General features: G+C 43.1%; 2 protein-coding genes across 7 annotated transcripts in view; one reads left to right on the top strand and one right to left on the bottom strand.

Moving 5' to 3' along the window:
* Positions 1 to 6,028, top strand: part of Tmc5 (transmembrane channel like 5) — a 96,507-nt gene extending 90,479 nt beyond the window's left edge. For all 5 annotated transcript variants that reach the window (XM_023704677.1, XM_023704678.1, XM_023704676.1 and 2 more), the window contains 3 exons: positions 2,670 to 2,774; positions 4,111 to 4,153; positions 5,561 to 6,028. In XM_023704677.1, the coding sequence (XP_023560445.1) occupies positions 2,670 to 2,774; positions 4,111 to 4,153; positions 5,561 to 5,607 (195 nt within the window). In that variant the 3' untranslated portion in view covers positions 5,608 to 6,028. The remainder of the gene's footprint in view (positions 1 to 2,669; positions 2,775 to 4,110; positions 4,154 to 5,560) is intronic.
* A 1,418-nt stretch (positions 6,029 to 7,446) lies between these two features.
* Positions 7,447 to 14,324, bottom strand: part of Gde1 (glycerophosphodiester phosphodiesterase 1) — a 35,417-nt gene continuing 28,539 nt past the window's right edge. For both annotated transcript variants that reach the window (XM_004644482.2, XM_023704681.1), the window contains exon 6: positions 7,447 to 8,685. In XM_004644482.2, the coding sequence (XP_004644539.1) occupies positions 8,538 to 8,685 (148 nt within the window). In that variant the 3' untranslated portion in view covers positions 7,447 to 8,537. The remainder of the gene's footprint in view (positions 8,686 to 14,324) is intronic.

The raw sequence follows: 14,324 nt of genomic DNA, 5'->3' as shown, positions 1-14,324 counted from the left end.
ATGATGCTTCCTCCGCGGTGTCCACCAGCAGAAAGGAATCAAATAGTCTTTTCATTTGCTAGTGAAAATTTTGGTTAACTGTGAGGCTCTTTTTCCATAACTCCAGAAGTCTTTGAAGGACAAAATGTTACAGTCTCATCCTTGTCCATCTCCTGTCCCAGAATAGGAATCAGTCTCTGAAATGGTATTTAGAGACCACAGTCAAAAGTGCAAGGGTGTTTATTGCTCCTGTGTTTGTTCTCTTTTCTTCTAAATAACAACATAATTGACGTGTGCCTGTGTCACGAACCATGGGAAAGAAATGGGACTCCCCAGAGTGGTATCCGATTGAATCTCTGGGGTTTTAAATAATTTTAATTGGTCCTTTTGGAACATAAAAAGAGCCGGGGGGGGGGGCAGTGGTGAGATAGCTCAGTGGACTAAGCGCCTCAGGCAAGTGCAAGAACCAGGGTTTGATCCCTGAACCACATGTCATGCCAGCCCTGCCCCCAGGTATGCCAAGCCAGCCACTGAGACACAGCGTGGTCATGTACACCTGTAATCCCAGTGCTGGGGAGGCTGAAACAGGAGGATCATTATGAATCTGAGCTGCATAGTGAGACCCAGTACCAAATACATTAAAAAGAAAAAAAAAAAGAAAGAAAAAAGAAAGGGCCTGTATTAGTTACATTCTTTTCCTCATTATCCCCAGTAGCAGCACCAATGATGAGTTCTGATGCAGAACTAACTGAATGTTTAGATCAGGTCTTACAAAGACCTCAGCACTGGAGGGATTTGATTCTGAAGCCTTGAGTGGTAAGGGCAGATTGGGGTCAACAAGGGAAATCCCTACATGCCGCATTTGAAGTTCACATAAGGAGTACCACAGGCCTGCCTGCTTGGGATGGACCACAAGGGCAGGGGCATTATCTCCAAAAGAACTCAGGTCAGAGGCTTGGAATAGGAATGACTATTGATATCAAATACATCTAAATGGCCTGTGAGATAGCTCAGCAGAACAAGCTCCTGCCTGGCAAAAAAGAAAAAAAAAAGAAACCTGGATGTTTGTTATGAGTACGAATTCCTGCTGTCTTGTTACCACAAGCAATGGCAGCAATAGGTAACATTTGCTGAAAACCTCTACATGATGCCTGTCATTGTGCTAAGTGATGAACAAAAATTCTTACTTGATTCTAACTACTAGCCAGATGTGGTGGTGGTGGTGCAGGTCTGTATCTCAGTGCTCTGGGAGGCTTGGGTAGGAGGATTGCAAGTTCATGACCAGCCTGGGTAATTTGATAAGACTCTGTCTCAAAATAAAAAATAAAAAGAGCTAGAGGTGTATCTCAGGGTAAAGATCCTGGGTTTAATCTCTAGGATTGCAAGAATCAATAAATACTTTCTTTGGGGCACATAAATTTCTTCAAATTCATACTTTAAAATTAAGGAAACAGAGCTACAGAGCAAAATAATTTACCCTAAATCTCAGTTCTGATAAATGATGAGCCAGGAGACTCCGAAGTTTGTGCTCTTAACTACAATGCACTTTTGCCTCTGAGAAAAACTCTGTTGGGGGAAAGCCTAGGGGTTTGCATTTTTAAATACAACTAGGTAACTCTAACCAAACTCCCCTCCTATAGACTAGAGATTTCCAAACAAGTTGGTTATGGGAAGACAGATGGGGGCTTGTTTTCTTTTGTTTTTCAGTACTGGGTGATCAAACCAAGGACCGCTGCACTGAGTTGCACCCCGATCTCTCTCTCTCTCTCTCTCTCTCTCTCTCTCTCTCTCTCTCTCTGTCTGTCTGTCTGTCTGTCTGTCTTGCTAAGGTACCAACATTGAGCTCGAAACTGTGATCCTCCTGCCTAAAGCTCTAAAAGTATTGGGATCATAGCTGTGTACCATCGTACTCTAGGGGAATTGTGAAAAATAGCTGTTGTCAAGGACAGCTCTTCCTTTACAGAAGAATTCTGATTAATAAATGTAGATAGAATGAGGGAGGCAAAAAGTCATCTTGAAACAAACTGCACAGTAATAAATGTGAAAAAAAAAAAAAAAAGACCCAGTGTTGGATGCTAAAATCAATGGGTAAAAGTTGAAGGAGAAACGGAGGCTGGGGAATGAGATGCCCATCGCTGGCTTGGAGCTGAGGGCGCTTGCACACACACTTCATTGTACAGGTGGAATAGTCTACTCTTTCCTGCTACCCTCCCAGGGGCAAGGCACATTCCTTTGTTCCTCTTTCCAGTGTTAAATTATTAATCTCCATCACCACGGAGACCGTTGACAAATGAAGTCCTTGATGTTCTTAGAGGCCAAGCTCTAAGATGGGGCATTTTTAGTAGGCAGAGAGAGCAGAGCCAGGCAATCCTAGGTTTGTAGACCAGGAATCTGGGGCAGGGAGCACGCCAAGAAGGGGGACACTGAAACCCTTTGTCCTAGACCTTCTGACAGTGGCATGTAAATTGCTTCTAGCAACAGTCTATTACTCCTGCTTGAGGGGTCGTTTCAAAGGAAACTATTACAGTGGATGAAGGCTAATTGTTAACTTTGGTGTTTTGGTTTTCCTTTTCTTTCATTGGTAGAAAATGTGACAGCAAGCTCCATCCAACTTCTGGGTCCTTTTTTCAGTTGCTTCTTAATCCTCCACCATCACTCGTCCTTCATGTTTTTGTTTTTCTTCTTGGCAGGAGGGCAAAGATAAGATGTTCCTGATAGAAAAATTGACCAAGCTGCAGGAGATGGAGAAAAGAGCAAACCCCAGTGCACTTATTCTGGAAAGGAGAGAGACAGAGGTGAGACTAGCCGCTGTTGTTGGGACTCTAGGGGTGCAGACTTGCCTTTTTATACAAAGGAGACCAGGCTCCTTGCATCACATAATGGCCTTTCCCTCTGTTGTCACAGTGCTGGGGGTGGAACCTGGGGCCTTGCATACACTAGACAAGTTCCGTTCCTCTGAGCTGCATCCCCAGCCCACATAACCCATACATATCTATAGCTGAGCTGAGTCTTGGTCCGTTGCCCAGGTCTCAAGTTCCTGGGCTAGTGATCCTGCCTCAGACTCTTGAGTACAGGCACACACCCAGCTCCTTTACTTGGTATGTTTAAGCACTGTGGTTCCTAAAAATTAAATTGTAATCATTATCACTTAACACTTTCCACGGTTGGCCTTTTGCTGGGTGCTGGATTGCTGTGAATAAAGCAAGCCTCTGCCTTCATGGAGATCACATTCATTTTCCATAACCGACTAAAACATCCCGCTGAGATGAAAATTTCCCTGAAATCTCAGCCCACTATTTGTAGGTCAGTGTCTGTTCTTCCAGATCTTTCTCCCAGGTATCAGCAAACATACCCGCATCTACTAACATTTTCATTTATTACAAAAGTGGGACTAACATCATATACACACACATCCCAACACGCTTAACATCATTTCAGACACTGTTTTGATTTGTCTTTCTGAGACAGGGTCTCACTATGCACTTCAGGCTGAACTTGAACTTATTTTGTAGCCCAAACGGGCCTCAAACTCATGATGATCCTCTTGCCTCAGCCTCCTAAGTGCTAGAATTAGAGGTGTGCACCACCAAACCCAGCCATTGTTTCATTTTGGACATACTTTTTCATTCTGGACATTTGTGCTGTTTCTAGGTTTTTCAAGTATTCAAAACAGTACACAATGCAGCATTTCTGTTATAACCATAATCATGATTGCAGTTCTGGGAATGAACACAGGGCACTGTCTACACTAAGCAAATGCTTTACCACGGAGCTATATTCCTAACCCTTTTTTTTTTTTATAATAATTTATTATTTATTTATTTTTTAATTTTTATTTATTTATGTGTGTGTGTGGCCAGCTCAGCCCACCAGGGGGTGGGGCTGGCTGGCATGTGGTGCTGGGGGATCGAACCGTTGTCCCTGTACTTTGCTAAGCTTGTTCTAAGTAGGTGCTTTAGACCACTGAGCCATCTCACCAGCCCTATTCCTAACCCTTTTTGTTAGTATCTCTGCCCCATGTACACATACCCCTAACTTTAAAATGAGGTCCACCAATTGTACCACCCATGCATCAAGACCCAAGGTCTGCATTCTGTCCCAGTGATGTGGCTGCCCATTTTCTTTTTACAGCAACACGGCCCTCTGCATCTGATGGAAGGCAGTGCTACTTCTGGTAAGTACCAAACTGACATGGAGTGAGATGTCACTATATTTCCCTTAAATTATGCCTCATATTAAAAAGGGCTTATTTTTAGGGGATGTCTTATTCTTTCATGTATTTATTATTCATGTACAACAACCTACATTTATTCATGCACAAAACCTCACATTCATTCAAATACGGTCATTATCTTATTCTGGTGCAATGTTGTAACTCTCCAAACCCCAAATTCTGATTTGAATTTCTTGCATCTTAATTTCTTATACAAGTATTGGCCCCGGTCTCTCATGTTCAGCAGTGGGACTGTCCTTATGTGAGACTTCTTGTCCATATAGGCTGCCCCTCGTGCATCAGTATAACACATGACATATTGAATTACAGAAATTCCCATTAGACACAACCACATCCGTTCAACCGTGTATGTTGTCTGTACTCTGATTGGTCATTCAGGAATAAATCTTTGGGCATTGACCTCTGATCTAGAGGTGCCTGCTTTGGTATTTACAAATAATTATAATTTACATTATCAATTAAGTCTTAATATCAATATGACTTATACCATGTATTATAATTCAGTATGTCTGTCCATCATGTTTCACTGGACACATGCATTGTGTCGCCTGGCTGATGACTTTAACTAGGACTTATTTTGGGGGTAAGGTTTATATTATTAGCATCATGGGGGAAAAAAATCAGACTGAGGCTTATTTTCCAGTTAGGTCTCATTTTGGGGAAAATGTAATTTATCCTGGTGTAATTTATCTTTGGCGACCAAAGTAGAGGGTCAGAGATGCCTGTGTAACAACTCCTTCAATTGCAAGCCTGGTGCAAAATGGCTTAAGTAAAAATCCAAGAATGATTTTTGCCCTAGGACTGACTTAAGGCAGGAGGTCCCAGTGTCACCAGCACCTTGTTTCTCTGTTCAGCTCTTTTCCATATTAGTTCGTTTCACAAACAGGTCTTTTTTTCTTTTTGGCAAAACAGTTTTATCATTCTCATATCTTCTCAGGTTCAACCTAGTAGAAGGTAGGGGACTAGAATTCTCAGTGTTCCACCGGCTCTGATGGGGCAAGGGACCAACTGCTACAGCTATAGAAATATTTTCATTTCCTTGGTCATATCTAAATCATCTGTCTCAGCTGTAGGTATAGGTAGTGACACCTTTCATCCACAGAAGTGTAGGAAAAGGTGGATTCCCAAGGATAATCTGGGGAGGATACCAGGAGGGGAATGAATGCCAGGCAGGAAACAAGTCAACCCACTAGTCTTTGGGGGATAGCATTTCCCCATGACTCTAGTGACAGGAGTTCAGGACAAAGAAGGCTTTGGAAGCCCAGGGCCTTTAAGGCCTAGTCTTCCCCTTCTAGAGATGGGGCAGTGTATGTTTGCAGTAACACCTCTTTCCTATGTCAAATCCAGACCTGCGATTGAGGCGATCAGTTCAAGAAGATTATTTAAAGGCCTAGCCTGATGACTGCTGTGGTAGCCAGAGACCAATCCAATAAAGAAGATACAAATGGGACAAATTCTTCCATGGCAACTGGGCCTTTAGAAGCATCTTGGAAGGAGAATCCTAGCCTGTAGCTGGAGTGTAAAATTAACCTACAATGTCAATTGCAAAGTAAAATTGGGCATAAAATTATCTTTCAAACCTGGACTGAAAATTTTCAACTTACTTGGGATTTTCCAGTGAAGACTGCTGAAATATTGAAACTAGGCTAGAAAATATGGGAAGATATAACCTGAGAATGATGTACTCTATCTTCAAGAAATGTGTGTCTGAATTATTGGTCTTCAGGAATCTTTCCTCCTAGACCTGGCAAAGGTTTAGAAACTGGTGCTGTGAAACATTGTCTACAATGAATAAAAATATGATTCTTAATCAGACACACAAATCCTCTGAATTATATAACTTGCATTTGTTTGTAACTTTGAATTAAAAAACATCTCCACATCTCCCAAAGATGAAACGGAATCAGAAGTCTTGTCTGTTTATTGCATACGGAGCACAGGAGTCTCTGGGATGAGACCAGGGTGGGATGCTGCTCTCCTGTAGGAAGGTTTTTATTTTTTTAAATTTTAGGGAAGGGTCTACAGGGTGTTCAGGGTCTCACTACTAGATTGGACTCATAGTGATCTGCCTGTTTACAGCCTCCCAAGAGCTGGAACTACAGGCGTGTGCCACCATGCCCAGTCTCAATTGCTGTCCCAGTGCACCCTGGGGGCAGGGCTGGGGCCGGCACGGCTGGGGCCAGCATGGCAGGCCTGGGGATCGAGCCCCCAATCCCTGTGCCTGCTTGCAGGTGCTTTAATTCACTGAGCTATTTGGCCGGCCCTCCTGTAGGAAATTTTATACTAACCATCAACGAAGTCTTACGCCAAACCAAACATGAATCTGTGGTGAGGTGTGTACGTTTGAATTGTGTAACTTTTTGCAGAATTGCCAAATGAGTCACAAAGCTTACAATTATTGCTAAGACTCACAGGTCCACTGACATTTTTCAACCCTATTAAAAAGCAAAGCATCAGCAGGTACTATAAGCCTTTCAAGGAAGTGCTTATAGTACCTGCTGATGCTTCCCTTTTTTCTTTCAAATTTTTAACAAAGTCCTTATTTGGGCTTAGCTGAGTCAACGGCAAGGCAGGTCCCCAAGCAAAGAATGCTTGACTCTCAGGTCTTTTCTCAACAGAGGGGTTCTTATGAACTCTGTGCTGTCATGTGCTGTGCACTCTCAGGAAGGACCCAGGGAAAACTTCAGTTGTCAGATGCTTTTCTTGGTTACTTGTCACTTTAGTCGTAGTATGGCACAGAAGTACATGCACAGACATTATTCCACTTAATACATTTAATTTTAAAGTTCAAGGGAATTTCTTTAGGTTGTAGGAGTACAGCACATGTGAAAGGGCATGTTGCTTAGCACGAGTGGGGCTTGGGGTTCAATACCTAGCACCAAGACAGACAAGAACATTTCTTTATAAACATTGATTTTAAAATATCCCAAGTTGTATCTATCATATTCCAACACCTATAGTGACAGAAATCAGCACGTGTCTCCGCTGCCTGGTCATATGGAGTGGTCTCCCAAAGCTCCCCCTGCTTGGCTGATACGGCGGAGGCTGATGAAGCCATCGGAGGGAAGCCAGGGCTAAGTGTGGGCCTGTAACAAAGGCCACCGACAGGGCCAGAAGGTGGGATGGGGCTAACTAGAAAAGACAGACTGATTTGCCATTTTTAAATAATTCAATTTCAAGGCCTGTGATATAGCTCAGCGGCACAGTGCCACCTGGCAAGTGCAAGGTCCTGAGTTCAACTCTTGAAACCAAAAAAAAAAAAAAAAAGAAAAATTAAAAATTAAAAAATTGAATTTCATTTTAAACACTGCTGCTTAAGTTCAAAACAGAAGCCTTGGGTGTTCACACAGGAGAGTACAGAGGTGTGTGGTGAAGGATAGTAGCCGTGAGTCAGGCCCAGGGACATGTGAGCCCTATTTGTACCATGTACTCTGATACCTCAGGGAAGTGACTTCATTTTGCAGAGCCTGTTTCCTCTCAGGTTGAGTAAGATCATGCCAAACCCTCATACAGTTCCTGGGTTATAGCAAACATGTTATTATGGGATAGAGCCTTGCTATACCACCACCTGGGGGTTCTGGAGGCTGCTGCTCTCCATCCACATGTTGGCATCATCTCATCTGAAGATCAACTGAGTCCTTGGAAGTTTCTCCCAGTTCTACCTGTATGCTGTCGAGGCTGTAAAGCTTCCTAATAAACCTGATGTTCGGCTCTGCCCGATGGCTTGTAGCTCTTACTCCACTTGCTTCCAGCACCTCCTTCCCTCTGGTTGCTGCGCACTGAGGCTTCACTGCATCGCACCATGCGGCTTCCCAAACTTAGGGAGCCGCAGGGAGGATGGGGGCTTGCTATGCATTTTCCTTTCTCGCTCCTTTTAATTGTTTTATTAGTGTGGTCACAAGTTTGATATCTACAGCACACTGTTAACAGAGCTCTACACAAATATTTGAAATAACTATACTGCTTAAGTATGGTTTTAAAATGTCAACTCCAAATGATCATGCAAGTCCCATGCATTTGCACTTGCACCCCCACCGGCACAAGTCACCCTGCTTATCCCCACTGGGTCTCAGGGTTGCTAAGTGGGGGCTGGAGTACCTTTTCTCAGACCCAGACTTTCAAGAGCAACACTGATGCATGCAGGCATTCTACGGAGCCTGGCAGTAACACCTGCTTTTGGTTTATTCAGAAAAGAATGCAATTACTGGCTATTGCTTGTGAGCCACTGGCCCCTCCAGGGTTGGACTAGCACACAGGTACTTTGCTATCCCTGTATGAGGCTGATGTGCAGTTTCTGAACCTGTGTTTCTTGCCTAGGGAAAGTCTAGAAATGAGGCGCACAATCTTCCAACATGCTATCCGTGATGTAACTGGAACCAAGGTGGGATTCATAGTAACTTTTCTCATCAAAGGTGTTGACAGTCCAACCAACAACATGGACTCCTTTAGCTGACCACTTCTTCAGATAGTCCCTGGAGAAAAGAAAAAAACAATGCTGTTAGAATAGAGAACAGTTGTCCCTAGAATCTACAATGGTTGCTGGGTCCAGTGGCCACTAAGTAGCCACCTACAGTCACAGGTATGCCCCAAGCCCAGCTGCTAGGAGGCCTTCCAGTTGTCCCAGCTTCAAACACATCAGTAGCTCATCATAGCCAACTTCTCCCTCCTAATGTCCTTGACACTGCACTGGGCATGGGCCTTGTCTTCTGTGGCCTTATCCCAGGTCATTCTACCCCTTTCTGGTTGTTGTTACAGAAGATCAGTTCTCTTTCAATTCCTTGTGAGAACTGCTCCCCTTGGCCACAACAATACTTGTGGTTTTCCTGCTTCTGCTGTCCACACCCTTCGTATCTTGAACTGAGTGAAGTCATAATGCAAACTAAGAGTTTGTTCTCTTACCTTTCCCAGTCTCTTTGAGAGAACTTTGTTTTCTCCCTGTCCCTCTCCATATCTTAATGGCTAACTGTAGAAGCAGTTGCTCTTTGTTCTTTGCACTCCTCATTCCCAGGATACAGGAAAGGCCATGATTAAAAGGTGGCACAAGCCTATAAATCCCCTGGGAGGCTGAGGCAACATGCTTACTTGGGTAATTCAGTGATTTGGCAAGACACTGTCTAAAAAGGCTGGGTGGGGGGGTGAGTATATAGCTTACTAAGGGTACAGGAACTGGGAAGAAGCAGAAGATAGTGGCACATTTGGAAACCTACGTACACTAGGAGACTGAGGCAAGAGAATTACAAGTTCTGGGCAGTTTAGCAAGACTCTCTCTCTCTCTCTCTCTCTCTCTCTCTCTCTCTCTCTCTCTCACACACACACACACACACACACATACACACCCCAGAAATTGAACTCAGGAACTTAACACTTGCTAGGCCAGTGCTTGTGCCACTGAGCTATATCCCCAGCCCAAGACACCATGGTGGGGGGGGGGGAGACTGGGAATATAGCTCAGTGCCCAAGCCTTGAATATAGCTCAGTGCCCAAGCCTTGAGTGCAGTTTCCAGGGGAGGAGGAGTGCCCAGGAAACTAGGAACCTGACAAAGTTTCAAACCGCAAGCCTCCAACAATCCTCTTGGCAACCCATCTGGACACACCCCCCGCCCCCCCCCCCCCCGTCTGTCGGGAGCTATCCCTATTCCGTATTCCTTTTCCCAATAAATGTTCCCTACTCTTAACCTCTGTTGATCCTTATGACTCATTTTTCAACTTCAGTGGCCACAAGCTCAGTGTATCTGACATCTAGCATTTCCCCAGTATCATCTTGGAGATCCCACCCAAAGAATTGGAAGAGGTAAGCAGATTGCTTTTGTTCACAGGCTTTGGATTATGACTCCTTTAGACGATCAAAAATTGCCCCCCCCCCAAAAAAAAAAGTAGAAGAAGTAGCAGTAGGGCGGGCCTGCTCAGGCAGAGTTTAGCAGCCAAGATTCGATCTCCTGCCTGCTGTGCCAGCTGAGCAATTGAGACTGGGCATGGTGATGTGTGCCTGTAATCCCAGCTCTTGGGAGGCTGAACACAAGAGAATCACTGAGTTGGATCTCCATAGTGAGACCTTGTAGACTCTGTCCTCAACACACAAAAACAAACAAACAAACAAACAACCCTGTCATACTTGTTTTTTAATTGCTTATGCCTTGATTTTTTAAAAAACTTATTTACTTGGTACAGGATCTAGATCTTGGACTCACAGCGATCCTTGTGTCTCAGCCTCCCCAGTGCTGGGATTACAGGTGTACACCACCATACCCAACTTCAGGGCCAGCAGGGCATGTAGTACCGGGGATCGAACTCAGGTCCTAGCGCTTGCCAATGCCGAGCTATCTCCCCATCCTGCCTTGATTTTTTAATGCCTTCTATTTGTCAACTGCTTATGCCTTGTCTTTTTTATGCCTCTTCCTTTGTTAAAAATGATGATAAATTAAAGCTCAGAATATGGGAAGATTATGATTTCACAAGCAAAGTCTTATATTCCTGTATTTGGACTTACTAGTTTCCCGATTTCCTTATGACGTGGTTTCTTTAGCTTAGGGACAATAATGCTGGGAAAGTAGTGTTATAATGCCCCCTAGTGGACTTTAATATAAAATACTACAAAATGGACTTTTTAAAAAAAATGAAATCTAGTTCATATTTAGAAAATATGTATGTTTATTAATAAATCACAGGACCCCCATCTACCAGTTAAAAGACAATAGGCCTGCAACTGTTCTTAAGACTTTGGGGCCAGTTTCACTGGGACAAACTGACCCTGCTTGCCCCTCTCCAACCTAGAATAGTGAACCTGTTCTGCCTCAGTTTCCTTTCTGGTTTGATCTTCCACTGAGGAGAGGCACCCTTAGCTCCTGAGATTTCTTAATTCTCTCATTTCCAGGCTCACAGTGGTGACTCATGGGCAAGCTGTTTTCATAACTCACCACAAGCATGAGAAGAAAAGACTTTCTGATCTCATTTCTGATCTTTTCCTGCCACTTTGTACATTCCTTTTCTTGGAGGCATGTAAGGTTAGACAGGGAGGACCTATCCACCAACTAAGACCCCTTAACTTAAGAAGAACCAGGAGAAAAGGAGTGTTTGTTAATGTTAAGACAGGGAAGTCATCTTAGATAAAGACAGCTCAGGCTCTTAGCTGTCCCTTATAGAAGTCTAGTGAACAGTGGTCACTCTGCCACTCAGTTACATGCTCTTAGAACAGCTGCCACTGCTAAAGCAGGGGACAGGTTGCCCAGCACCTTCCAGTTTAAGACCCACTGAAGGCGATGGAGTGTTCACCAGACAAGACAGCTGGAGTCCTTTCTGGAAACAAATCTCTGGTTGCACGGAACCACTGAAAGCTGGGAGAACAACTGAGGGATCATGTCCAAGGTGATACCCAAGGGTTCTTCAGTGGAAGCTGGGGTCTGACAGCCCAACTGGGCAACCAGCAAGAAAAATATATTTATCTGTTGTCCCTACCTGCACTCCTCAATGAGGTCGTGGGTATCTATCAGCAATCTTCTGATAGCCTCTGTTAGAATGAGCAGAGAAAATACTAGTGGAGCCCTCTCTTAAGCCTTCATTAAAAGGTGAACTACAGGTTTGGATTTCTCTGTCTCCCCATGTTTTTCTTTTTTTTTTAGGGTTTTTTTCCCATAATTTTATTGAGAAACAAACAGCAATGAGACAGTTTCAAACCAAATTGGTAGGACAGTTTCAGTAATTAACACATTGCGTACATTCTTCCTAGTGGTTAATTGCTGCACAAGATGCGGACTTGATATCCTATTCACAAACACCATTAGAACAAATCCCTCTATCCATTAAGAGAATGTAACCATATATCTATCCTAACCACTTTGAATACACAGATACAAAATGGACATTCATCTGTATACCCTTTTTTTGTTAAGTTCGTTATTTGAATATTATAGGTGTGTAAACTCAGCAAAATATTCTAAAAGAGTCCAGTAGCCCATAATAGTATTGGGTCTTCCACTTGACTGGCAATGTCAGAAATTGTTGACCTGAGTCCCCCACAGCTCAACATAACAGCATGGCTTTACTTATATTTCATTTTTATGCTTTTCTGCTGGATGGTTAAGACCAAGGTAAAGCAGGACCTATGCAACAAGAGTTGTAGCTTTTGGGTCTGATAAGGCCAGTGAAATCCCCTCAGGATTTATCCTGCGATCCTGTACCTCAGATTGTAGAACCTTTGTCAGTGTCAGCCATGTGAATGAGTCACGGCCATTGCTTGGCCAATGTGCTCTCTGTGAAAGCCTGAGAGAGTGTTTTCTCTCCATGTGACTCTCCTTAGGCACACTCTACATCATCAATCACTTTCCTCTTTGGCCCCATGTTTTTCTACAACTCTCTGAGCTACTTTAGAACTACCTTGTGGCTGGACTGCCCCTCCCCCAGGGAGGTCAGTCTGCGGCAGCCCGCAACAACTGTTTGTCTTTCACTGCAGAGAAAACAGTTATCAGTGAAGTGATTTAGACATGTACCTTACATATGTTAACTAGGGGTGAAAATGGATTTCTTCAACCTTTCTTTTATGTGGACATAGAAAAATGACAAATGTGGTTTTACTAACATGTGAATTACGGTGTTAGGAAATGGGTACAAGTTTAACCTGTAAAGACATAATAATTTTAGAGTGGATTTTGGGTAAAATGTAGCCTTGTCTTTTTTTGGTGTTGTTACCTGGCGAACTTGCCAGGCAGGTTCCATGCCACTGAGCTGTCTCTCTGGCCAGCCTTTTCTTGCTATTAAGAAAAACTGCCTTGGTGATCACACAGATAATGTGTCTTTATTTCTAAGTGCATTTCTTTTTCTTTTTTTTTTTCTTTTTTTTTTTTTTTTTTGCGGTACTGAGGATTGAACTCCGGACCCTGCACTTGCCAGGCAAGCGCTTATTCTACTGAGCTATCTCCCCAGCCCATGTTTCTCTATTTTTAGAGGTGATCTCTTTGCAAGGATGGAGTATACTTCAATCACTTTGAATCTGCCCTTTGATATTTTCTTTGCATCTTTTTTTAAAAAATTGGAAAGCAGTGGTTTAGATGTCTCGATTATTGGCTTTGTTAGCAATACTTCCTTCTTTAAACATGACTGTTACAGCTGAACTAAATTGTAGTTCTCACTTTTGGAAACACCTGCTAGGATTAGGAGTGCGGGTTTCTAAGAAAGTTAGGGTCACAGCCAATAAAAGGTGGCTAGTGTGACCTGACCCATCTTTTGGTCTCTCTCCAGGTGGAGAGGTCACACTGGGATACCTTGAGGATATAGAAATCAAGTAGAAATTAAAGCGACGCCCATTCTTTCTCTTGCATTTCAGATGGGCAACTCACTCTGTTACTCTTTGGAAGTTATTCTTAAGCAGTGGAGAAAGTTTGACCCTTACATATTGAGAAAGAGTTAATATTTTTCTGCATTCCAACCTAGCTGGTGCAAACACTCCCTCCTGGAACTAGTTAAGATTACCTTTAACATTTTGTTCCTCGGCTGGCCAAATAGCTCAGTGGATTAAAGCACTTGCAAGCAGGTGCAGCGGCCAGGGGTTCAATCCCCAGGGTGTGCTGAGACTGCAAATGAGACTGGGTGTAGTGGCGCATGCCTATAATCCCAGCTCTAGGGAGGCTGTAAACAGGTGGATCACTACAAGTCTGATCTAGTAGTGAGACCCTGAATACCCTGTAGACCCTTCCCTAAAAAATACAAAAAAATAAAAATAAAAAAACATCTTGTTCCTTTAGCAGGAACAGATATACATGATATCAAAACAGCAGCTTTGGCTATCTGCTGTAACTACGGAATAACTACTGACTATACAGCAACAATGAGAAGCCTATATATGTGGGTATTCTAATCAGATAAACTGTCAGCCTAGACCTTGTTTTAAACACTGTCTTTGCTTTCACAGATATAAAATGTTTTTATTCCTTCTGATTCTTACATGGGATCTCTGTTTACTGACCTGTAAAAAGTTCTAACTATTTAGTTATAGTTACAAACTTTAAAACTTTAAAAGTTATTGTCATTCGACTTGGCCAAAGGTATCTGAGTGTACTCTGGTCTATTAATAATTGTCTTAGGTGTGCCTTTCTGTTCAATTTTTTTTTTTTTTTTTTTT

Source organism: Octodon degus, unplaced genomic scaffold (genome assembly GCF_000260255.1).
Source record: "Octodon degus isolate 3935 unplaced genomic scaffold, OctDeg1.0 scaffold00200, whole genome shotgun sequence".
NCBI classification, from domain to species: domain Eukaryota; kingdom Metazoa; phylum Chordata; class Mammalia; order Rodentia; family Octodontidae; genus Octodon; species Octodon degus.
Note: the sequence above shows the minus strand (reverse complement) of the source record. Positions and strands in the feature narration are given on the sequence as shown.